The following is a 26,279-nucleotide window of genomic DNA, read 5'->3' on the forward strand; positions in this document are numbered from 1 at the left end:
AAATATAATCTTTGCAAGTGCGAAGTCGTGGAAACAGAGTCGATAACAATGCATGTATAGTCAGTACCAGGGGGTGACTAAATTTACGAAAACGTCAAAAAGTAGTTTTTCAGAATGGCACTGATTCAAAACACTCAAAAGAGATCTACAGCGTTTTTTAAGTGAATTCGCGCAGGTTTTTGTTTAAAACATAACACTGACTAAGAAATAAATATTAGTTGGCCCTGCACTCGGTACAGCGATGTCTGCATACTGGAGTTGTATGGAAGCAGAAATAAGTCAAGAGTTGCGATGGTCTGCGATGATTTATGAACAGCTTCGAGTATTGTAAATGGTCAAGCCGGACGTTGTAAACACTTTTCAAGTGAACATGGCGATTTGAAACAAAAATAATGGAAACATCACTCCTTAATCACTGGTTTCAGAAGGTAAGGGTAACATATTGAGTTTCTGATAAAGCACAGCTCAAAGCGGTAAGATTTGCAGAAATTATGGCTTCGATAATAAAAGAATAGTTGGATTATCTGCGGTTATTTACACGGCGGCGTTGCGATTTGCACGAAATAGATCGGACTATTTCTTCGCAGTAATTAAGAGCCCCAAATTAATTTTTATATCCTTGAAAAGAACATCGTTTTCAATTTTCAGAAATGCTCATCTCAAGTGATTCCGAGTTATACCGAGTAGGAAAAATTTTTATTGAAAAACTGCTCCAAAATGAAATTTTTAATCAATCAAATTTTGGCGATTTTCAAATATTCGCCAATAATTCATAGTTATGTCAATAATCCCGTTATTAGATTGAAATCATTTTTTAATACCTCGTTTACAAATAGATAATATTCGGAAAGACTTGCTTTCTTTTGCGCTTTTGAAGAATAACGTTTTTGTTGCCCTACTCGTCGGCTTCATTTCGGCCACTGTTATGGCGGTTGGGGCTCGATACAGTGTTTGGTGATTTTCTAGAAAAAAAAAAAGTTCTGAACAAAAAAATTATACCACGTTTATAGACTTACCCTAAGGTATCTTTGAGCGAAGTATGAAGGTAGGGCTTTTTCTAGGCATGTGCCACATTTTTTTGATTTCACGCGGTCTCCAGAAAAATTCTCTCTTAAGTCGCTGGGACATTTGATTTTATCTCCCTTTTTTTCTTATCTACACACACTTCTTTTTCTACACACCTCTATGAGGTTAAAGGAACTCTGAGTAAGGCGCTTAGTTAGTTAAACGTTTCGTCGGATTCTAATAAAACTGATGTGATACGTTGGATGGGCTGTGAAACATTTCTAATTGTTACATCTATCAACGTGGAATTGGTATCTAGAGCGCTTTGAATTCCTTTGAGCGTCGTAAAACCACAACAGCCAGCGAGGAGCCAAGCAAACTCAGTGCCTGAATCGCGGGAGAACGCCATTGACCAAGTGGTGATTGGCTTAAGTTTGACTGAATATGATTGGTTAGAAGAGTAACACAACGAAGTAAAGCAGAATCTAAGCAATTCCGGATTTCTTACGACACTTAATAGAAAATTGCTCTATTTACTTTTTTTTTAATGTAAAGTATTTAAGTAACAAAACAAAAAGTGTGCGGCAGTGGGTCAAGTAAAAATACTCTCCCTATAAACGTACAGAATCTCGCCAAATTAAGTGTCAGAACAACGTCCTCGCTTACGAAGAACTAACGCTCGAAAATTGGGTCTTCTTGATTGGAGATGGCGGTCAATTCATCGTTTCCACCATCAAGTCATGAATCGCGCGTACCACCTGATATAACTTGTAACCATGATAACACCGTTCCAATAAGCTTTGCGCTTAGCTCTCAGAGAGTTAAAGAGCTTTTTGCACCCTTCATTAACGTAAGCGTTACGCATGCGTTGACACTCGGAAATTCCTGTTGGCGTGAGCGCATACGTTCTGTCCTTCATTGTAAAGCCCGCCATGGTCCTTTAGTGCACGAAATTTTTGCAGTTTACGGCCTTTTAGCACTTGTTCCCCCCTGTTCAGAGAGCAGACAATAACGCTTCTGATATTCATTTTGTTCGTTATTTTGGATGAGAATTAACGACAGGTCAATGAATTCTAAAGTTGCCGTCATCTTGCCGTTGCTGTTCAGTGTTAGCCGAATCCTTGTAGAGGCTGACGTTTATCGAACAAGTAGCGACAACAATTGGCATATCCTCAGTCTTCTAGACTGCTTGACATGCTTAATAACTTGACAGCAGATTCAACCAGTGTGGTGCTTCTGTTTGGACTTCTTGTGTTTTTTATGTGATTTGCTTTGATCATTGGAAGGCTGAAGAGAAAACACATCATTTAAGTGACGAGACAAGACATCTTATTGGAAGTTATAAGTAAAGGCTACTCAATAAGGCAGTAAATAAGCTGTGGTATCAGGATCAAGAATAGAGAAAAGCAGAGAGACGTTATAGAACGACGAAGACTATAAGAGGAAATGCGAAGACTAAGCGAAATTGGGGAAGAGAAGAAGAAAAAATCAGTCAAGAAACAAAAAGTGTGGAATAGAAATCTGGGAAATTGAAAGAGCAGTTGAGAGGCAAACGATGCAGTAGGAAAAGAAGACAGAAACTAAAGCAAAAAAGGAGATGTAAAAAAGGAAAGAAATGCAAGGACGAGAGGAAAGGGGAAAGCAATGAGAATTTATACGAAGATTACACGCACGAAGAACAGATAGTGGAAAAGAGAAACAGCGTAAAACGTTTAACTTCAATTCACCTGTGTCTTCCGCTTTGTGCTTGCAACGCTAATCACACTGGTGACGTTCTTATTGTTACTTAGAGCCGTGTTCCATTCATCATCTTTTCCTGATATTGCAAACCTAATTAAGAGCACAATAAATAAATCGACTGTGAATAAACAGGTAAAATTACACAGACAGTGAAAGGGACGCAAGTGTCTGAATCAGACGGAACCCGGAACGAAAACGGATGCAGCTGTCCCAAATCAGACGGTGCCGTCTGGAAACGGACGCTACGGTCCGAAAATGGACGCAGTAGTCCGAAGTCAGTCGGAACCATCAGAAATTCGATCGGAACCGTCCGAATTCGGATGAAAGAGTCCGAAATCGGGCGGAACTGTCTGGAAACAGACAGGAAACAACTTACTCGCTGAGATCAATGTTCTTCAGTTTTTCCAGTTCTTTCTTTTGCTTTTCTTTCAATTCCTTCGCTGCCTCCTCCTGAAAGTTGTCAACAAGATATTAATTCATGAATATTAGTTAAATTTTGAAAAAGAAGTTTTTTTAACGCCCCGTGAATAATATGGCGACCTAGCCTTTGGCATGCCTCCGTTCTTTGAATCACACCCACACTATATAAGACACAGATTGAAGTTTCGTTCCTTTCAACCCGAGAGTAACTCGTGGAAAACATTTCTCCCAAAATTATTGCTAAATTTATCAAGCAGAAAGGTAAAAGGAAGAAAGAAAACTGTCAATTAACTAAAGGATTTGCTTAGCACCCAGAAATAGAGGGGTAACAGTGTAAGATATAGAGCAAACAGAGCAGGTAATTGATATTTAGATCTTGACGGTCACTGAAGCAAAGGAAAAGAGACGGAGCTTATGACTGGAGTTTTGTGGGTAACAGGTAGTAATACGATGAAGTAGAAAGCTAACCAAATCCTCTTGAAGTCCTTGAGCTAACGGCTCCATAGCCACTTCTCTTTCTTTGGTGACTTGACTATCGAAGGATGACTCGAGAACAGAGCTAAAACACTGTAAAGAGAAAAGAAAAAAACGTGGAAATAAAACCTTAAAGTAACAGAAGACCGTCGTATTTTAAATGATAATCTGAATCACGCACACTTTTTGCTTCTTGCTCGTGGTCTTTAGGATTATATCATTAAAACCAGCAGCTTATAAGCTTCTGATGAAACAAATGGATTCCAAGTCGCCGTGGGTTTGTTCAGTAATAGATCAAAGAAGAAGGCAAAATCCAACAAGACCATAAGTGACAAACTAAGCTGTGCCCCGTGCGCCCCTTAATTGTTCTTACCACTTTTTGACGTCCGTCATCTGTGATCTATTACTGAACAGACACACGGTAAAAATGGAATCTATTCGTTAAGTTTTCTGTTCCTCACGCAACTCTTGACATCTTGACAAAGTTTTCTTTAAGAAAATTCTTTAAGAGCAGAGGTTTAAACTTAAGTTCTTTTTTCCAGCGATAGAACTGCCGTGAAAAGGCTTTGTACCCTACATCGACATCGATGTCTAAAAAGCTTCACTAATTTCTATTTTAGCATACTTTACTACGGTTTAAAAGAGGGTAGAGTTCTTAGAGTTTTACCTGAACAACTTTTCTCATAGTTCTGTTGAACAATCCCAGTAACTGAGATGATGGTAGCTCTAATTCTTTCTGAAAAGACAAAGAAACAAACATAACAACCACCATATTTTGTGATATCTATGCTATTAAATATATAAGGATATGTATTTAAGTTTTAACGACGAACATATACCTCAAGGGCCTCTATGGTCTTGTGTTGTAGTCCAAGTCCGAGAAGAATCGCCTGATGGAAAAAAGAGAGCGTACACTATTAGTTATCAAACTAAGCCATGCGTGCACACTAACTTGAAATTTTCAACCTCTTAAATTTACTCCGTTGTTAATGTTCTGTAATCAAAGATACTTTGGTTTTATCAACTTAGTTAAAAATGTAAATTGGTCGCCGTACAGAGTTTGAAAGCTGACGTTTCGACCGTTAGTCCTTTGTCAGAGCGAATAGGGAAATTCTGGGTTGTATGTGGTTTATATAGAGAACGATGGAGCAACGCTATCAATGAGCTCATGGTACCTCCGACGTCAGCTATAAAATTCTTTACGGAGGCCACTTTATAATATGAACTCAGTTGATAAACAAAATTATCTTGAAATGCCCTTCAGCGACACAGCACCACAGTTTCTTCAGAAACGTACCCCCTTTATACATTTCTCTAATCTCAGTCTGCTTCCAAATGTTGGTAGTCCTTGAGGCGCAAAGAAAACTTCCCAAGATTATACGATAACGGAATATGCTCTTCAAACTTACCGATTGCACTGCAGAAAGATCGAAGTCCATTTTCTGAAGGAAAAATAACCTGGAGACTGTGCGACAAAAGCGATATCATGTCATTATAGGCACCGTTTTTCTAATTCAATTTACTTTGGTTATTTCACAAGATTTTCCTTGCAGTTTACAATCTCGAGTGAAGTGAGGTATTATAAGAGGAAGAGGGTCTTGCGAAGGAGTATGACACTCCCCTCCCCCCATCTTGGTCTCGCAAAAGACGGAGAGGGAGGGGAGTGGGGGGCTATTTTGTTCTGATAACTCCACCGTTTCTGTAGCCTTAATTCTGCCTTTAGTAAATTCCTTCAGTTCCAAGAATATCATTCATGAAGAACTGACTTCTGAAACTTAGGAAGGGCTTCTAAAAAAAAAAGGGAAATTATTTCCGTTTTCAAGACTGACTTGTAAATAAAAGGCCATTCAAATTTCCTAATCTTGTTTTAAAGATAAGAAATCATTTCAAGTTTCTCACCCGCTGGAAGCAAATCCGTGATCAGATGATAATCCACCATATTCCGCGAATAAAGTTCCAATCGCTTGATGTCGTAAGTTGTAAGAACAGCTTCTAGCTCACCTTTTGTTAAACCTAAGGAGCAATAAAAACAATACTTGAGACGATTTAAAGAAGGCAAGCTATCATGGTGGACGAAAAAAGTTGCACTGCTGATGTTTTAGCTCTACTGCTAAGTGGTAGAAGTTTCATGAAGGTGTATCGATTTCAGTGTGAGAAGAAGCGAACTTTTAGGATGGACCTTCTGGTGTGCTCGTACCATTTGGTCACTTGATCTTTTCACCTCCAGGAGTAACCAAAAATGAACTTCTCCTCGCAATTTCTGTATATTTTCAAGCAGAAAGGTAATCGATGACAAGTTAGAAAATATCAGCTACATTACCACCACTCGTTCTCTGTTCAGTGATAGAGTTCACCGAGTGGCATGAAGTGTATCTTAATTGTATCGCGATTATAAAATAATCTGTCTAAGCCTGTCTTACTAATACGTTTTAAACAAAAAGCAAATTACACTAAAAAATGATAATTCGCTCTCAATTTCTACGCGCGAAGGTCGATGCGCGATTCGCCGTCATCAACTACTACGCGATATAAATCACGAGGTCATAATCTAATTGTAAATTTACCTACCTGAGCCTTTAATTCCTTTGTAACTCTTGTTGTTCAGAATACTCAGCGCTAGAGATGGTTGAAAGTTGCGAAACTGATAGGAAAGGAGGGACAAAAAACGCCGGCGGAAATCTGAGAATATAAAGAAACACCGATAGCCAAATGAGTAAAGATAACTTTACCTTACGTTTGTATTTCACCTTTCAAAAGTATGAAGCGATATCTTAACCCTTTACACCCCAACAACAGAATTCATATTCTCCATTCTGTTCTCTGTACATTTAATAAGGTGCTGACAAGGAGAATTTGTTTAACAATCAAGAATTTCTGTTGATGTTCATTTCCTTCATTCTCATGACATTAATGTGTGATTCAGTGACGATATTGTAAGGAGAAATTAGATGCTAGTCACTCGTAGGGGTTAAAGGGTAAATGCCAGATTTTACCCTGTTTTTAACGTGGTACAAAATTTTGCAAAGCGCAAATCTGTCAGTTTGCGCGGCGAGTAATTTACACAAAATTCTCCCAATGGTAATAATTTTCTCTCATGTTTTAACACCATTACTCCATATGCCCCTTGAAATCTTTGCAAACTAAGCCACACCCATCTAAAAATTAATCTGGGGGTTTGCGAGTCAACAATATTTTGCCATAAACGGCTGTCGATGGTGTAATAGGCGGCTGTGCCTGTTGAGCGCAGGCTCAACAGACGGCGGTGAGAGGTCTTACAGATGGCGGTAGACCGCTGGTTATCGGCTTTTATTGAAACCTCTTCATAAGCTTTTGGAGCTGTCTTTCGCATATCTAGCGTTGGAAAGCTGGAAGACGAAAAAAACTCTCAATAAAAACGGAATTCTTCGCGTCTTATAGGACTTTACCACTCACCAGTCATGTAGGCTTGCAGCCAGTTGTCATCAGAGTTTTCTTCTTGATCGGAGAGTCGTCTTAACATTATACAAGAGTGTTCGCCAGTCAAATCATTCTAGAAAGTAAACAGGGACGATTCCTGTCAGAAAAAAAAACACTCTGGACAGTACTAAACTTGCAAAGTCTAGGGAAGGGGGAGGGAACTTATCATTAGTGCCAGATCCCCGGCAAACCTCAACCCGACTCGTCTCAAATCTTCCCGCGGGCAGAGAAACGCGCGTTCTGCAGATCTAAAGTGAGGGCTTGTCAAAGGCTACCGTCTCTTTTGTAGTAGTACAGTCATATGCAAGTGCTAAGTTGAGAGAACAACAACCAAAATAAATAAATAAAATGACCGCTAGCCGGTCTTTTCACAACAAATAGTTTTCATTGCAGACTGAACAAAGCATCAGAGTTGACCAATATTCCTGCTAACTCAATATTTATTCATATCCTGCCACAGAATTTCGTTCAGAAAATGAAAAAAACTACGAAGAAAATTGAGACAATACTACGATGGAAAGATAAAAAATGCTTTAAATTCCTTACCGGCGTCTGGCGTAGGTATACAGGACCAAAGTCGGATTTCTTCCAAAATCTAACAGATATAAAATGAAAAACAATCATAAAAAATTGTATTTTTTTCTATGAAAAAAACTTACCGAAATCTCGCAAAAAGAAATTTTGCTGTGTCTTAATAGCCTATTGAACATTCTGTTCTAGCAAGGGCATGTGTAAAATCAGAAACATCTTCCTATCTGGTATAAGCGATCCTCGCAGTTATGAACACAACTGAACTAGCAGTTGAAATAAGACCTGAAAAGTTCAGGCCCGTACGGGATTTGAACCCATGACCTCTGCGATACTGAAGCGTTGCACCGGTATCGCAGAGGTCATGGGTTCAAATCCCGTACGGGCCTGAATTTTTTTCAGGTCTTATTTCAACTACTAGTTCAGTATTGTTCATAGCTGCGAGGATCGCTTATATCTGTTTTTTCACCGAAGTGCACAGTGCACTCATTTTCATATATTTCCAATCATCATCTTCCTACATGTTACATGATTGACGCGAGGTTGTCTAGAAGGTGCTCCCAGTCGCTTATAAAAAGCCACAACTACAGAGATTGCACAGGAGTAAGACATCACTCATTATTCGTCGCCCCCCGGGAAAAGGGGGGGGGGGGGGTTGGGAGGAAAGGGAGGAAGGACGTGAAGGTTTTCTTGGAGATCACATGGTCACATGGTTTTCAGGGGTCAACGGACGGGGGATCAGTCTGTTCACACCAACATAACAACAGGGGGACCAAAAACAGTTGATTCCCAATGAGGGGGATCATTGGAATAATACGGTACTTTAAGGAAGGGGGGTGGGGGGGGGGGGAATCTGGTAAATTTCATCGTGACACACACAAAACCCTCCGACTTCCCTAGGCGATAAATAATGATAGGTCCCAAAATTAGGTTAAAGTTTTGAGGGAAAGAGCACAATTACGAAGGAGGGTCCTGTAAGGAGTTTCGACTGTATATTTTTCGATGAAAGAAATAATTTTCTCAGTACCTTAAGAGTTGAGCTGTCAAGCCGTAGGATACGCCCAAATAATCCAGTTGTTCGGCTGGTCTTTCACTGAGTTTTAACAAAAGAGGCGGTAGATTACTGCGAGGAGTTATCACCTCCTGTAGTAGGCCAACATCCTATGAAATAAATGAACATTTTGAATTTACGTCAGTTAGAACTGCCGTAACAAACCCTTTAACAGCCTGCAGGGTAGGCGTAATTTTGGCACCTAAGTGCTCAGTATTTTCATGGTGAAAATTATAGCTGCCATTTTTTAATTTACAGCCACGGAAAGCTGGGGAGAGAAATAAATTTCAACAAAAGGGGTGAACGATAGTAAAAAGGAAGGAGAGGGGAGGGGTTGGGGGCACATGAATTTCTTTGCCCCTCTCCCCACTGTCCACTTCAATCAATCATGGCCGGCTGAATAAACGATCGCGAGTTTGCTATTACTCGTCCCAATAAGACGCTTGCACTGCAGCCCAATCCTTTAAGGAATTAGTATATCGAAAGTTAACTTCTGAATGGCACAATTTTCAATTGAGTGTCACAAGGAATCTAGGATTGCAATGATTTTGCTTTCGTCACTTTGTGCTGGATCAAAGATCTCGCGCCATCCTCTCGACCAATCAGATGAAAACCATCGCTGGCAGTTTCCCGCGCTTTTGGCTTTATGTTCATTTCAAGTTCTCAATGGCTTCCTTGGGTATTTTCCCTTCTTCTGATTGGCCGTTTTAATTTGGCTTTGGTCTTAAGACACTCAGTCGAAAAGTCGCCCTCAAACACAATGCTTAAAAAGATCGCTTGACTGAGAAGCGAAGAGGTTATGGCCAAATTTGAAATTTTTATTGAATAGGCTTCACGAAAGTCATAGATAGCTTTTGTGCGACACCTGCACTTTTTCTGAGACAAATAGAAAGCGGATCTTCAACCTGCTGAACAAAGTAAAGAACGTTACTGTACTGTTTTACCGTATTATTTCCTCGCTATTGTTACCTTCCTCCATACATTACGTTTACAAATGTCTAATGTGAACTACGAATTAGTAAAAAACAGAACTATTGAACTAAGTACTTGCTATTATTTTCCACTCCGTCAAAAACTGGCCAATGAAAAGGTTGACCTTTTGGGCCACGATCTTTTTCAAATGCACCTTCAAACTTTCACGATGATATTGATGCACTTTTCATTTTTACCTCATCTCCAGTCAGAGTTGAGATTTGTCCGTCTTCTTTGCGTTCTTCAGCTAAACTGGGAATCTTTCCCTCGTAATACTGAATAAGAAGATTCATGGCCCGTCGACCATAACCCATCTATTGCAAAAAAGAAATAAGCAGGTTCACAATGGTTACTTTGAAGATCGTGCAACTCAAATTGCTACCTTTTGAGATGGAGATAATTCTACTATTCTATATTAAAGCTTATGTAGGCCATTGCGTCAAAAATAACTTGTTTTCTACACCAAAAATAACTTGTTTTCTGCATCAAAAATCATTACAAAATCATTAAGAAATCCTAGATCTGCCCCTGCTTGGGCAAGATGCAAACTTAAAAATAAATAAATAAATGTAAACGAATCATTCATACCCCTTGAAAGTCAGGATGGGTAGCGATTCTGACAATTCTTCCTCCAGAAAGACCCGCAAAATCGTGATCATTAAATTGCTGCGATATCGTCCAGGGAATAAGGTCGCCAGATGCCCTTTTGCCTCGTGATAGACTGCTCATGATGGAAGACTTGGAGATATCACCTTCAAGGCAAACCTGTAAGGAGAGTACCAAGAAAAAAATTTGGATTATTTTGATCAGCCACAAAATGCTTCAATGCTTCGTGCTTTGGAACGAAATCAAGAGGTGCGGGATTGACTCGGTTTGAGGACGTTTCGCACCAGCGCAAGTAAGTTCGCTCCATACTACTTAAGCGAATTAGTCGGGTGACGGAAAATAAGTTCGCCCCCAAATATTTCAACTCGATTCCTTACGGCAGAAACTAATCTTACGGGTTTGTTTTCGGGAGTGTATCATTCTCGAATAAAACCAATAACTTTAACTGTGGTATTGCGGAAGATGTAGTAGAGTGGTTTACAAGTTAATAATTCAGAGCCATGAGTTGTCTGTTGGAAGATGCCTACATGATCGAGTATTTACATGTATTTATTTCCTAACAGATTGGTTGCGTATCTTTTAGGCTTTTTTTAGATTTAAGTTTTTGGCGAGCAATAAACAGACGAAATGGCGACCTTTGTTGCTAAGAATAGTGGTGGGGTGAAAAAGAAGCCAATGATAATCTTAAACGAGTTTTTTTTTTTCGTTTTAGTTTCAACAAGCGGCGCCAGCGACTGGCAGGCATGCAAGGATTCACACTGAAATAACAGAACAACCTTCGTTTTTCATAAAATTGTAATTTACAATCCTTGAACTTGAAAACAATCCGAAAATTTATTGAAAATATCACTTACTGCGAAGCGCTCGGAGTTTACAGATGTTCAAAAGCTTTTTCTGTTATGGCGTGGGATTGAGGACAAAATTGATCATTACGTTTCGTCGCGTGTGTTTTTCCTGTGTGAAGCAACAAAAGATGCCGGCGACTGACGAAATAACAAGCTAACACGAAAATCAAACAACACCTAAACAAACAATTTTAGCTACCGATTTTCAGTGAATTTTTAAAGAACAATTTTCTTTTAAGTTTCAAGACAATTTGAAGATTCAACATACATGCAACGTACTAAAATGCGAAAGTTACACACCACAAAATTGATAAATAGGCCTGAAATGAAATTCTATCTTGTTATTGATTATACGTTGCCTAGCACGTGACTTAAATCTTCCCAGGTGAAGATCCAAAATGACGGTGGCAGGCTTGGCTTAGTTATATCACTCAAAACTCGTTCCCGTTTATCTCATTTGATAAAGAGGGAATCGTTAATGTTTTCATTAAGACAGTATTGCCTTGATTGTCTAATATTTACAACGAAAGATTTAAAATTCAGCAGTGCACAAAGTTATTTATTGCAATAAGCACACCAACTCGAGGGATTAAATTATCATCTCATACAGTTCTTGGAGGAAAATTGTCATCTAACCTAATTGAAAAAAAAAATTTTTTAAAAACATCGTATTATACATTGATACAAAGCTTGTCACGGAAAATTCTCAAGGTGTGAACATCGCTTCAGCTTATCTAGTGTATCAGTGACAACGACGACGATGAAGTGAGCCACACCTGCACAGGCTGTCTGCCGAGATCGTTAAAGTCTGTTAATGTCAGCAATGAATAACACATCAGCAAATAATATCAGCGAAGACTACAAGTCTACATCATCCATGGATTTTCCATCCAAACCTGAAGGCATCGTTTGGTGCAGTGTTTTCATATTGGCAGCAATTTTGATAGTCGTAGAAAACCTACTCACCATCGTTCTTTTTGTCACTAACCAGAGGCTTCGAAAGAAAAGTTTGTTTCTCGTCATCAATATGGCCGTTGCCGATCTGATGTTGGGGGCTGTGACTCTGCCTTTGTACATTTACTTGGTTGGAAAACACCATTATCAGCTTTGGTCAGGAAGTGTGAGCCAGCTTTTTTCCTACTGCTATACCATCGCTGACAACATCTCGATGGTAGCATCATTAATAACTGCGACCTTTATGTCATGCGAGAGGTTTTACGCCATATACCGACCGTTTAGACACCGAACGCTATCTGTGCGGGCATACTGCATAGTTATTATAGTAGTGTGGACACTAGCCTCCTTGGATACCATATTTTTAATAGCTAATTTGAGTAAATATTATTTTTTCGTTTGGTTTTCAATTTGCACTGTTTCAATTATCCTCATTTGTGGTTGTAACATCGCCATAAGGAGAAAGTTTCAAGAAAGAATTGTCGCAAGCTCGCTTCAGCAAACCAGAGACTTACAAAGTAAACGCTTGACAAAGACTTTGCTGTTTGTTTCTGCCCTTGCTTTGTTTTGCTGGCTACCTTTTGCTTCTGTTTTCAGTTTAAACGTTCTACTCGATCTTCACGATGTAATACCGTGGAGGTGTTTTGTAGCTATGAGCTTTGTTAATGTTACCAACGCATTTGTAAATCCAGTTGTGTATGCTTATAGAGTACCGGAGTTTCGACAGGCGTTAGCTCGGTGCTGTAAGATAAGGCGAATTGTGAACACTGAAGACTTTGAACTTAGAGTTGCCAACACAGCAGCTTTGACGACACCAACACGGCTTCGAAACCTCCAAACATTACGAGATATCTCTAATCGTGACCTACAACAACTACATTTTGAAGAGGAAGTACTTGATACCAAACTGTGATGAGCCGAAGACTGAGAAAATATAAGTGCTGTTTTCAAACTGTCCCAGAGCTCTAAACTTTACTTGAAGATCAGCCGAAGAAATCAAGGTAGAAAATGTTAGTGTTGAAGAAACCGCAACATGACTGTTTGTAGTTGAAAATAGCGAGGAGTGGCAGCTCAAAAACCTTTGGATCTTTCTGAAACAAACTGGTACTCGACCCACTGATCTCCTTGTGTTTCTCGTTGCCTGTTTCATCCCTCCCAAGAGCAACAGCTCGGCAAAAACAGTTTTCATCTCCTCTGACAACGTCTTCTCTTCTTAGAGAACGTATATTTTCAACCGCCGTAATTTGTTTATCAAAAACGTCAATAAGTACGAAAACAGGCTGTACACACTTAAATACAACAAAAAGACTGTACACGGAACGACAATACCTCAGAACGCACTTTATGTGACCGCTGGTTTTTTGACTAAGTGAAATTAAAGATATGATTAATTAAAGATTAAATAAAAACTCCGAAACTTCTTCAAATTCCAAACAAAGGAGTTACAAATTTACGGGAACGAAAGCTCCACACAACAAACTAAAGACTCCGCGAAAACAAACTAAAAGTACGCGAAAAATGTCCACGTCATTTTTCCAAATGCAAGGCTAATTCGTAATTCTAATTAGGAAGAGAAAAATTGTAACTTGATATTTTAAAAAAAGAGATTTTCTACAGTAGTAATTATGTGTGATGTCTCTCTTTTGAGCGTGACAATATCACCTTCAAGGCAAACCTGTAAGGAGAGTACCAAGAAAAAAATTTGGATTATTTTGATCGGCCACAAAATGCTTCAATGCTTCGTGCTTTGGAACGAAATCAAGAGGTGCGGGATTGACTCGGTTTGAGGACGTTTCGCACCAGCGCAAGTAAGTTCGCTCCATACTACTTAAGCGAATTAGTCGGCTGACGGAAAATAAGTTCGCCCCCAAATGTTTCAACTCGATTCCTTACGGCAGAAACTAATCTTACGGGTTTGTTTTCGGGAGTGTATCATTCTCGAATAAAACCAATAACTTTAACTGTGGTATGGCGGAAGATGTAGTAGAGTGGTTTACAAGTTCAGTTAATAATTCAGAGCCATGAGTTGTTTGTTGGAAGACGCCTACATAATCGAGTATTTACATGTATTAATTTCCAAACAGATTGGTTGCGTATCTCATCGACATGTTAACAGTTTATTGATAAAAAAAACATTAAATATGCAGGCAACTACCGACAAATTAATGTCGGTAGTTGTCGGTTGCCAATCGTATTGGAGAATTGCGTCAAGAAAAGAAATGATGGACTTCAAGCTCTTCCCTTGAGAAACGTCCGTTTTTCCGCGTTACGTAATAGAGGCTATTTTTGAAGACTTCTAGATAAATGAGAGTTTTAATAAAGCGTACCATGTAGTCACAATTAGCTAAAGAAAACAGTTCTTAACATCTGTCTTCGCTTATTGAACTTTTTTTTTAATTTTCTGAGCGAACATGATCCTAGTTCCACAACCGCCCCGCCTCCCATTTTAGGGGAAGATTATAGCTTGAGACCATTGATAGAGCTCACAAACATTGTTGGACACAATCGTACTCTGCATTTTATCTGTTTCTTTACCGAAATTCAAATTTCCCATTTTTAGTTTCTTGAAATAAACTATGGGAGCACAAGACTTAACCAGCTGGTTTATAAAAATTGGAAGACTTCGCTGGTTGATTTAAAATTCAGCAGTGCACAAAGTTATTTATTGCAATAAGCACACCAACTCGAGGGATTAAATTATCATCTCATACAGTTCTTGGAGGAAAATTGTCATCTAACTTAATTGAAAAAAAAAATCAAAAAAAAAAAATCATATTATTCATTTATACAAAGCTTGTCACGGAAAATTCTCAAGGTGTGAACATCGCTTCAGCTTATCTAGTGTATCAGTGACAACGACGACGATGAAGTGAGCCACACCTGCACAGGCTGTCTGCCGAGATCGTTAAAGTCTGTTAATGTCAGCAATGAATAACACATCAGCAAATAATATCAGCGAAGACTACAAGTCTACATCATCCATGGATTTTCCATCCAAACCTGAAGCTATCGTTTGGTGCAGTGTTTTCATATTGGCAGTAATTTTGATAGTCGTAGAAAACCTACTCACCATCGTTCTTTTTGTCACTAACCAGAGGCTTCGAAAGAAAAGTTTGTTTCTCGTCATCAATATGGCCGTTGCCGATCTGATGTTAGGGGCTGTAACTCTGCCTTTGTACATTTACTTGGTTGGAAAACACTATTATCAGCTTTGGTCAGGAAATATGAGCCAGCTTTTTTCCTACTGCTATACCATCGCTGACAACATCTCGATGGTAGCATCATTAATAACTGCGACCTTTATGTCATGCGAGAGGTTTTACGCCATATACCGACCGTTTAGACACCGAACGCTATCTGTGCGGGCATACTGCATAGTTATTATAGTAGTGTGGACACTAGCCTCCTTGGATACCATATTTTTAATAGCTAATTTGAGTAAATATTATTTTCTCGTTTGGTTTTCAATTTGCATTGTTTCAATTATCCTCATTTGTGGTTGTAACATCGCCATAAGGAGAAAGTTTCAAGGAAGAATTGTCGCAAGCTCGCTTCAGCAAACCAGAGACTTACAAAGTAAACGCTTGACAAAGACTTTGCTGTTTGTTTCTGCCCTTGCTTTGTTTTGCTGGCTACCTTTTGCTTCTGTTTTCAGTTTAAACGTTCTACTCGATCTTCACGATGTAATACCGTGGAGGTGTTTTGTAGCTATGAGCTTTGTTAATGTTACCAACGCATTTGTAAATCCAGTTGTGTATGCTTATAGAGTACCGGAGTTTCGACAGGCGTTAGCTCGGTGCTGTAAGATAAGGCGAATTGTGAACACTGAAGACTTTGAACTTAGAGTTGCCAACACAGCAGCTTTGACGACACCAACACGGCTTCGAAACCTCCAAACATTACAAGATATCTCTAATCGTGACCAACAACAACTACATTTTGAAGAGGAAGTACTAGATACCAAACTGTGATGAGCCGAAGACTGAGAAAATATAAGTGCTGTTTTCAAACTGTCCCAGAGCTCTAAACTTTACTTGAAGATCAGCCGAAGAAATAGGGGTAGAAAATGTTAGTGTTGAAGAAACCGCAACATGACTGTTTGTAGTTGAAAATAGCGAGGAGTGGCAGCTCAAAAACCTTTGGATCTTTCTGAAACAAACTGGTACTCGACCCACTGATCTCCTTGTGTTTCTCGTTGCCTGTTTCATCCCTCCTTAGAGCAACAGCTCGGAAAAAACAATTTTTATCTCCTCTGACAACGACTTCTCTCCTTAGAGAACGTATATTTTCAACCGCCGTAATTTGTTTATCAAAAACGTCAATAAGTACGAAAACACTTAAATACAACAAAAAGACTGTACTCGGAACGAAAATACCTCAGAACGCACTTTATGTGACCGCTGGTTTTTTGACTAGGTGAAATTAAAGATATGATTTATTAAAGATTAAATAAAAACTCCGAAACTTCTTCAAACTCCAAACAAAGGAGTTACAAATTTACGGGAACGAAAGCTCCGCACAACAAACTAAAGACTCCGCGAAAACAAACTAAAAGTACGCGAAAAAATGTCCACGTCAGTTTTCCAAATGCAAGGTTAGAGTTCTTTGGCGTGACTGGCTAATTCGTAATTCTAATTAGGAAGAGAAAAATTGTAACTTGAAATTTAAAAAAAAGAGATTTTCTACAGTAGTAATTATGTGTGATGTCTCTCTTTTGAGCGTGACAAACTAAAGACATATACGGTCACGCAGTTTGGTACCCACTAGCCTACGTGTAGCCGTACCCTCCCCTTCCAAAGTGAAACGGAAACCTCGCCTCCGTTTCACCTGGGGGGGGGGGGGGGAGGGAAAGGGTACGGCTACAGGTAGGCTACTTACTCACTGGTTAATCCAAAGAACAAATATTTCTCTTAAATACAGGATAATCAGAACGTCATTCAATGCGACCACAACCAATATCAAACATGTAATATAGATAATCAAACTGAATTATTAACAAATATATGGCGACGTGTTTCTCGGAAAAGCAGGATGTCTATGGCATCACAGGATGATCAAATCTCAGGTCATGAGATTGAAGGAAATACATTTTTTCTGTCTTCTCTTGTTGGTCGTCTCCTTACGCATAGAATACGCTCGCTTTGTCACTGGTAACGATGTGTAAGACCAACAAAGTCAAACATGTGGAAGTTAAACAGATGTGTCACAATTTAATGACCAATGAGTGTAGATGGAAAACACCAAGAGATAAAAAGAGGGTGCGGATGGTTAGAGTGGTTGTGGTATATTTCACAGATTCTGAAGGGAAGAAGACCGACACCGTCTCCATGGAATGCTGTGCGGAGCATCAGGGAAAAGCTGTAGACGCGCTGATTGCACGCCACGGGCTGAGACATTAAACAACGGATGCAGTTATAAGGACTGAAGTTTTAAACTGTAAATCCAAGTATGAAAGACTGGACAGACCCTCACTGAACTGACTAAAAGAGTTGATCAAATCCTGACCATTTGAACTCTAGGCATGTAATTCGTCTTGTGATTTATCAGCATGAGTATAAATCGATTGTAAGAGGAACTTTGACACATGTGCGGTGAATAAAATGCTCATAGCTGAATCACGTTGAACTGCAAATGATCCGCAAATAATCAGCATCTAGTTAACCGTCCTAGTTATCACATGCTACAGGGGCCAGTACAGTCCCTAGCAGGGATGCAAATCAAGTTGGGGACATGTCCTTTTTCATAATTTATTGTACCTTGCTTTGCAAGCTCTCACCTGTAACACGCAGTACACCTCTGGAAGTGTGTTCTGAGCAGGATCAACAGGGCCTAACAGGCAAAAGATGTGATGTGCAGGTGCATCAGATAACAACTGTAGATCATTTGGAGTGTTCTGCAAATGAAAGACAATGAATTTAGTGCAAACTGTCATACCACAATGGTCTGATAATAGGGAAGCAACAATTTCCTCTTGCAAATGAAAGAGACGAGGAAGAAAGAACTTGTAGACCAAGGGTAGAGCTGATTACATTGGTATCATTCTTTCTTGGCAAAATATCACCCCTCAAAGTGCAAACATAACCACTGAGGGCCCAATGTGCCCCTAGCAATGCTACAGAGCCCATATGAATAAAAAAAATATATAACAGCAAAAAAACCTCAGAACTAATATGACAAAAATGGAATTTAACAAAAGAAAACAAAAGGAAAACAACCATTAATAATAAAAAATTTGGTTGAACATTTTGTAGAAAAAAAAAACATGACAGTCGACTTTAGTCAGTAGGAGAAATGAACAAGATTAAGGACCCATTTGCTATGTTATGCCCACAAGTGACATGCACTGGTTCCCCCATTCATACAGGAATGACAAAAACTGCCCTACCTCTGCTCTAATCTGAGCACTGATGTACACTGTACAGTCACATTCAAATAAAAGATCAAAGAGAATAGTTAATTACCTTGTAATGCGAAGCTACATAAAGAGCCATGAGCCTTTGCAAGAAGACTTCAGACGCTTTGTGATAAGAAAACAGTGTATCCCGATTGACGTAATATCTAACAAAAAAAACCAGTTAAGGGCTGCCAAGGTGGAACACATCTACTGTTCAAATAAAAGTAAATTTCAGTAACTACAATGAGGAAAAAATGTAGGCATCATGATCAGCCTGTTCCAGGCTTTCAGTCAGTATTAACATTTTAAACCCTAAGAGTGACTAGCATCTTCTCTCTCCTCACAACATTACCTCTGAATCAAACATCCAGGTCATGGGAATAAAGCAAACAATCACCACCTTTAGTTAATAAACTCTTGATTTTTTTAACAAATTCTCCTTGTCAGCACCTTTATAAAGAGCAATATGGAGAATATGCATACTGATTTTAGAGTGTAAAGGGTAAAACAGAGTGAAATAGTAAACAGTGCAACAGTAGCAGTGGAGTGAAAAGTGAGGGGCGTTTGGTTCTTCCTCTGGACTCAAGCCTCACTTGTTTGTTCACTCCTCTTTCACCATCTGCCTTTTACTAAAAAAACAGTTGAAACAGGCTAAGACAAAATAGACACATAAGTTCCCTTTTCTCATAAAAATCTAGTCTCCTACTTAAGCCCACCCTTTCAATCATCTTTTGGTTTCTTTTCCCCTAACTTTTCTCTCCTTCTTTTTCTGGGGCTGCCCATAACATGATAGGACTTGAAAAGCACAATAAAAATCTTGTCATTGCTACGAAGGATACAAATCACAGTTTTCAGGCAATGGACAACCGCAAGACAGCCTTTGTACCACAGTGGCATCCAAACAGAGAAGATGGTTTAACCATCTTTCCACCTCATCACCTGGTGCATAACGAATGGACTCATTCAGAGTGATTTCATGAAGACTGCGGTCCAAAGGTGTGGAACTGTTGCCTTTACTGGAAGGACCATGAGTTGTACTCTGTTGTCTAAGCTGTTGGATCAGTTTTAAGGAGAGAGATCGGCCTGTTCCTTCATACCTGAAAGTGAACAAACGCAGGTATGCCACATAAGTTTAGTGTTCACCCATGCTGATAAACCAAGAAATTTTAAGATACAAGTAGTTCCACACATTCGCAATTAGTGACAGTACCCCTCATCCTGTCCTTTGAAGCGTAAATGGACCACATGCTCGTGATTCTTCAAACTCAAAAATGACCTCATTGCGACCATATCATACACAATTCTAGTATTTGCCTAGTCACCCCTTACCCATTCACTGTTGATGACAGAAACACAAGGTATGGCCCCATGAGATCTTTGACCAAAGGCAGTGGAATCGCAGCAGCCTCATCAATAACAACCAACTCTGCTTGGCCAAGTTTGTGGGCATCTGATGGGTGAATGTACTGAAAAGGAGAGTTCATTGTTAAATTTTAGTGGTAGACCACTAAAGTTGGTCTACTGTTCTGATTGTGCATGAGAGAGTAGCCCTGAAATGAATTGTTGTCAATTACAGTGATTATTATGTTTGGGGAGCCCAAGTAGAAATCCCCATCCAAGTCAAATACAAGTAATTATCAAATGACCTGTTCAGCCCAGTGCACTCCTTCATAAAAAACATAGACAAAAAAGAGTTTATGATGCATGAGTCTGTGTACAACAGCTCAGGCTAGATCATAAAATAGCAGTATGCTGCCCCTCCCCTTCCTGCTTCCCCTTCATGGCTTCCTCCCTTCTTTCAGCCTGCATCTTGCAGGGCCTTACAACTTTTTCTGGCCCTGCTCATGTCATTATGTGCAAACCCTCCTGCATGCATTTTTGTCCAATGCTTTCAATAAAAGCATATCCAGGGCTTTACAAGTCTTATTATATAAGTCCATATGCAACATTTTTATACTATTATTGGGGGTTTGTCAATACAGGTAGCACTGATTGGAATGAGAAACATTCCTCTTTTAATGGATACCTGGATTGTTTGTCGATGGTCCCTGAAAATATTCACTCTTACAACTGCTTTGTTGAATTCTGGATTGGTTGACTGCACCAGCTCATAGTCAAGATGTTCCTGTCAATTATTACAGACACTTAATATACCTTTTCTTGTTAACATTGAACAACATGTATATCTTAATCTATACAGATAAAAATGAATCAATATTGCAACAGATTTCATTTTCGAACCTGGAATTCCAGGGCATCAAATCCTTTGAAAACAAACTCAAACAAAGTGTGCAAGTTTTCTGGACTTGGTGATGTCACAAACATGTTTGAGTACCTGCAACATCAAGAAAAATGGTAAATTCAATTTGTTAGTCTTCAAGAGAAGAAAACGAGTCTGATTCCAATGAAAGGTAAGTTCAAGATATTAACATCTAACATTCTACCCTAGAGATCTCACCATATCTCTTATGATTTAATTTCTTCACCCCTTAAAACCCTAAGAGTGACTGGCACCTAATTTCTCCTTACCATATCATCCCTGAATCAAACATTAACATCATGAGAATAAAGGAAAAGATCTCCAACTAAAGAAGCTCCAGAATATTAAACAAATTCTCCTTGTCTGCACCTTAGTAAATGTTTAGAGAACAGTATGGAGAATATACATACTGATGTTAGGGACTGTAAAGGGTTAACTTTAATAGCATACCCAAATGCAACAGCTGAAGCCAATGACAGTCCTAAGGCAGCTGATTTTCCACGACCGCGGGCCGCTGTTAGTGTTACCGTGCTTCTTAAGGTCTTTTCTGATATTGCTTCAATGAATTTGAGGACTGCTTTTGCCTAGGAACGTAACCAAAAGTATAGTCAATGGAGTGTTTATTTGCTTTTTTCTTTTTTTTGGGGAAAGTACATTAACTGTAAATTTTTGTAATGTAGGTGTACAAGTAAATGTACTCTTAAATGTAAATCAGTTGAGGGAGTTTTTGTCTATTTAAAGTGTCTCTGACCATATCTTGCAATCGTTTTTAAATCATCCAGTCCTCCAAAGCAGTGTATTTCACAATGCTGTTCTTAAAATCTATCTTTAGTCACATCAATTGTTCATCAACTAGGGCAACCAAAGCAAGGCTTTCTGCACCCCTTCAGAGCTCGTTAAAGTACATGCACATGTGCATGTGCACAGTATGGGTTTGCAACTAAAAGATGTCACCCTGTTCCCAACGTATGGGTCAATTGTTGTCATACAACCAGATTAAGGAAAACTGTTATCAGGGCAGAGGCTCTTTATGCAGAAGTTATTAAGAGTCTGAATTCTAAACATTTTCATGATTTCTGATCACAAATTTCAATGAAAAACACAAAGTCAATAAACATGAATTTGAAGAAACTGACCTGGTCAAGAGTGCGGCAACAGTTAACAATACCTCCAACAGGTTGTGAGTCTTGCAATGATTCTTTCAAACTCTTTAGCTCAATTTCATTTGCAGTCATAGATTCTTCCTGTAACAAAAGAAATGGCATATACATACATGTTCACTAGCCTGTGTTGCATCTGCATAATTTTTCCATCTAAATTTGCTTTAAGATGGCTTGATTTTATTGGTTTAACTCCTATTAGCAAGTCTGCCTTACCCTGCTAAATGACAACAATTACATACTTATGATGTGTCTGAAATACAGAACTGTAACGCTCAATTGTAATTTGACACCCCATTGACACTTGATCCTCTATCTACGATTCTCTATCCCCAATTCTCAAAACCTTTGGGAATCTAGGCTTCAGTCAAGTTTCAGGATATTTGAGACCATTCAAGAAATAATCAAGTTTTAAGGCTTTTAAGACCAAAAATTGCAGGAATGTTCACCCCATTAATTTGAAGCTTCTTTGTCTTATTAGTCTACTCTGGTAGGAAAACAGCATAACTGCATTCATTGTGCTCAAGTCCTGTATATTTTATAGTTTCAACCACAACATGAAAAACCATAAACTACAAAACTACCTCTCCACTGAACTTAGAATACAGGAATGATAATCTTTACCTTTGATTTTGGTGGTAATGCAGTTATTGATAGAGTATGAGAAGAGATGGGAAGAATGTTTAACTGATCATCAATAACCATGCAATTCTTATTTGAGGTCAGCGACAATATGAATCTGTTGAAAGCAAAAAAAGAGATAACTTTCTCACATAAAAGCCAAATTTCAAGATACTGAAAGCTCTGTCCTCACATATAAATCAACATAAGTGCTTTACAGGATTTATGCATCAACCCTTTACCTTCTAAGAGTGATAAACATCTTATTTTCCTTTAAGTACCATTCTTGAATTAAAAATTAGGGTTGTGACAAACAAAGTACTAACCTTTCATTAAATCTTCCAACGACATCTTGATGAGACTCTGTTCTGTATCTGGAATGTACATCCTAAGAAACACATTTCATTTACACTATAATTCAAGTATTTTGAAGCAACTAGGGTTTGACCTTCCCCTCAGCACAATACAATAAAGAAGCTAATTTGATATACTGACTGCATTTTGGTGGCTGGATTTAAAAGACACAATTTTGTTTGTTGAATATGGCTAAGTGTCCCTATCACTGTCTCCTTCAAGTGTTTTAACCCTTTAACTCCCAAGATCTGATTGTTAATTCTCCCCTCTAGCTGCTACAAATTTCCTTTGTAAATTAGTTATAAGAACTTGGTGCTAGATCAAGATAGCAGCTTCTACCTGATAAGTTTGAATATTCTCATTACCTGTTTGCTGAATAATATATGCCTATTGTAGGGAGAAGTTTCATGTTAGTCACTTCTGGGAGTTTAAGAGTTAATTATCATTTACTTGGCAAACTATTTTCACATTATAATTATAACTCCTCAGTACATATTACATGATGACATTCCTATCCTAGCAGTAAACAGGAAGTTTGTTATCACGGACCTGTTAATATACACTGCATATTAACTTTAAACTACTATATTATTGCCTGGATAATTATGAGATGTAGAAACTTAATCCACAGAATTTTACCATGGCCAATGTGTACAGCTGTTGCAAAGATGACATTGTTCTTAGCAGAAGTACAATCAAACCGCCTCCCTCGACTGTCTCAACGGTTCGGGCCAGTAGATTTGGTGTTAAAGCTTCAAAATCCTGTACAAGACATGATATGGAAAAAAGGAGCATGGAACAAAAACAGACTTCAATACCTAAAAACTAACTTGTAAGTGTTTCTCACTAATAGCTTAGAGGGGGGGGAGTAAGTTATTATGGACCAGCACCACACCTAAGAGAGTGAGAAAACTCCTTGTAAAGTCAATCAATGGTAGGAATCTGCATGGCTAAGCTCTTACCAACAGCTGGGAACATAAGTTGACTTTGCCTGACTACCCTTTTATTCTCAGGATCTTATTTTGAAATTCTCCTTACTTTTTGTCACAAAACTATCACGATTTTAGTTCAAAGAATTGGGTATTGGATCAACTAATAATCTCCCAATTTTCATCACTTTTCTTCTTAATGTTGTATCAATATTGTTTGGAGAAATTCTGTCTTAGTTACTCATGGAAATTGTAGGCCTGGGTTAATCTGGTAAATATATTAAGACATTGTAATAGACTTTTGAAGGAGCAAGTTATGAATGGCGCAAAAAGCAGTGTTTATAAGGAGTTTCCAATGACAATGCACTTTTAGAAAAAGGAAATCGTTCATCATCCCTACCTGAAGCACACACATGCCATATGTATTTCCAAGTATCTTGTGGGTTTCAGCATAATAACAATAGCGAATATTTGTAGCTGATACAAACAACTCAAATGGGTCATCCTTCTTCAGATCTAAGGTTCCACTCTTGATTTTCTTTTGCAATTGCTTCATTCTTTTCTTTCTGTGACTGATAAAGAAAAACAAAAGCACACCATTTACAGCTGAACCCTTTCACTCTCTTACCAACATCTCATAAGTTTTTCTCCTTACTATCTCCTTACAATTCCTATGATGTTAGTATGAGGAATTTGGTATTGGATCAACTAATAATCCACTAATCAATATTTTTCTTTATTCTCATTACTCATGTGCTTGGAATTGTATTGATATTGTATGGAGAAAGTCTGTCTTGATCACTCTAGGGAGTTAAAGAGTAACAAGTAGTTGGTACTTGTCTATTAGTTTTTAATACTAGCCTGAGATATTCATTTTTATTGGTACATTTTACAACACTAGCAAATCAATTTAGCAAATTGTGATGTACTGTAAAATTTACAAGAACTACATAAATAAAGTTTGTTTAAAGGGAAAAATAAGACACAGCTTAACATGACTTGAAAGAGTTGGGAGGCTTCCTAATCCAGTTCTATAAGAGTTACAGTGTATGCTGTCTGTTTTGTGAATGTATATGCTGGAAATAGACTCAGGAATATAGAATAGGGCTGCACTTAGGTTGATTTTGACTAAATAATATTATTAAATGTATTTTAAAGCCATATTAGATCGTTGACATAAAAAAGATGTTTATCATAGGGGACATAACACATAAACTTCAGTAGACTGAGTAACTGATAATTTGGTATTTGTTTGGTCATGGGTAAGATCCCACTACAGTAACACAGTTGCCATAATAAAGAACAAGCCATGATACAAAATTCCATTACCTGCTAAATCCTAGTTCTTTCTTATAACACCACAGAACTGTTGGTCTTGCTTTGACTGCTGTCTTGGATAGCATGTGATGAAGAATGACAACCTCAAAAAATTTAAAAAAGCAATATTTGACTGGTTGCATGTCTCTACAAATCCATATATATTTCCATGTACACTGCATACCTAACTGTTCTGTGTGTTTAAATAAACTAAAAGCAATATTCAGTTGCTCAATGAATTAGCCTAATATATTATTTGCATATGCTGACATTAGGACAGATATGCATACATAACACGTGTGTACATGCATGTGTATGCTCAGAGAGAAGATTCCCATTCATCCCTGATCATCAACATTATGATATCAGGTCTAAGAAGTTAATACTTTCATTCATCATTGCATAAGTTAAATGTGTAAATGAGCATGTCACATACACCGTTGTTAGGGTGTATTTCATTAGTGATTCAGTTGTGTTCTTTTAACTATTTGTTCTCCCCAAAGCAATACTAGTCAGTTACATGTTACTATCTCTTTCAATGCTTCAAATGGTCTCAAGCTTGTCACATGGCAGTTATGCGCCAGGACAGTTGCACAGTTGTTACAGAAATTTGACTTTCAAGGAGATATTTTTCAAAATCTGCAGTTCCATGTTACGTTACTCGCAGAGGGAAAAATCCAAACCATTCTCACGGCATGCAAAAATAAGAATGTTAATTTGGAGCTGAAATAAGATTTAGGAAGACCACTGAATAACTTGCAAAACGCATACGACCATAGACATCCAATTCTACCATAAGACGCCTCACTTCGAACCGGCTGAAAACTAATTTTGCCTCTCTAAACAGGATATTTGCCATATGACGTTTATTGGTGAGACGCAGATGAAAACAAACATACAAATCTACTTACATCGCTTTTGTACGTAGGCAAACGTTCTTCGTTGGTTGCGAATTTACTCAGGGATACTGAGACTTCAGAACGACCTATCAATTATGGTTCTACTTACTTGATCTCTTCCTTTATCGCCCACGATAACAAACAGTGATCGCTGCTTCTTCTGGACGCCATTTTCAATCAAAACTCTGATGCGATTGTCCACTTTCTTCAACACCATTTTGTTGAGGTCTCCACGTGTTGCAAACTTTTCGTCATGTATGCACACTCGAAAGGAATATTCGTGGTAGCCTACAT

The 26,279-nt window shown here is 38.4% G+C and overlaps 3 protein-coding genes across 3 annotated transcripts; 2 read left to right on the forward strand and 1 right to left on the reverse strand.

Annotated features, from left to right (window-relative positions):
* Window positions 1–1,533: 1,533 nt before the first annotated feature.
* LOC131776625 (RNA cytidine acetyltransferase-like) lies at window positions 1,534–26,224 on the reverse strand. The gene is made up of 28 exons (XM_066171426.1): window positions 26,095–26,224; window positions 25,099–25,190; window positions 24,170–24,341; window positions 23,480–23,602; window positions 22,813–22,874; window positions 22,490–22,604; window positions 21,842–21,949; window positions 21,156–21,289; window positions 20,687–20,780; window positions 20,472–20,570; window positions 19,775–19,911; window positions 19,285–19,542; window positions 18,513–18,609; window positions 17,828–17,944; window positions 10,235–10,411; window positions 9,844–9,960; window positions 8,651–8,784; window positions 7,642–7,690; window positions 7,072–7,168; window positions 6,208–6,318; window positions 5,539–5,652; window positions 5,049–5,104; window positions 4,479–4,529; window positions 4,307–4,375; window positions 3,634–3,732; window positions 3,122–3,195; window positions 2,733–2,835; window positions 1,534–2,292 (listed from the first exon to the last, which is right to left on the reverse strand). The coding sequence occupies exons 1-28, from the start codon at window positions 26,200–26,202 to the stop codon at window positions 2,224–2,226; spliced, it is 3,036 nt and encodes a 1,011-aa protein (XP_066027523.1). The 5' UTR covers window positions 26,203–26,224; the 3' UTR covers window positions 1,534–2,223.
* LOC136283119 (trace amine-associated receptor 1-like) lies at window positions 11,886–13,510 on the forward strand. The gene has a single exon (XM_066171424.1). It carries the CDS (start codon window positions 11,912–11,914, stop codon window positions 12,962–12,964), a length of 1,053 nt encoding a protein of 350 aa, XP_066027521.1. The 5' UTR covers window positions 11,886–11,911; the 3' UTR covers window positions 12,965–13,510.
* LOC136282823 (trace amine-associated receptor 1-like) lies at window positions 14,979–16,237 on the forward strand. The gene has a single exon (XM_066170751.1). The coding sequence runs from the start codon at window positions 14,979–14,981 to the stop codon at window positions 16,020–16,022; it is 1,044 nt and encodes a 347-aa protein (XP_066026848.1). The 3' UTR covers window positions 16,023–16,237.
* Window positions 26,225–26,279: the final 55 nt, after the last annotated feature.

This window comes from Pocillopora verrucosa, chromosome 8, assembly GCF_036669915.1.
Source record: "Pocillopora verrucosa isolate sample1 chromosome 8, ASM3666991v2, whole genome shotgun sequence".
NCBI classification, from domain to species: domain Eukaryota; kingdom Metazoa; phylum Cnidaria; class Anthozoa; order Scleractinia; family Pocilloporidae; genus Pocillopora; species Pocillopora verrucosa.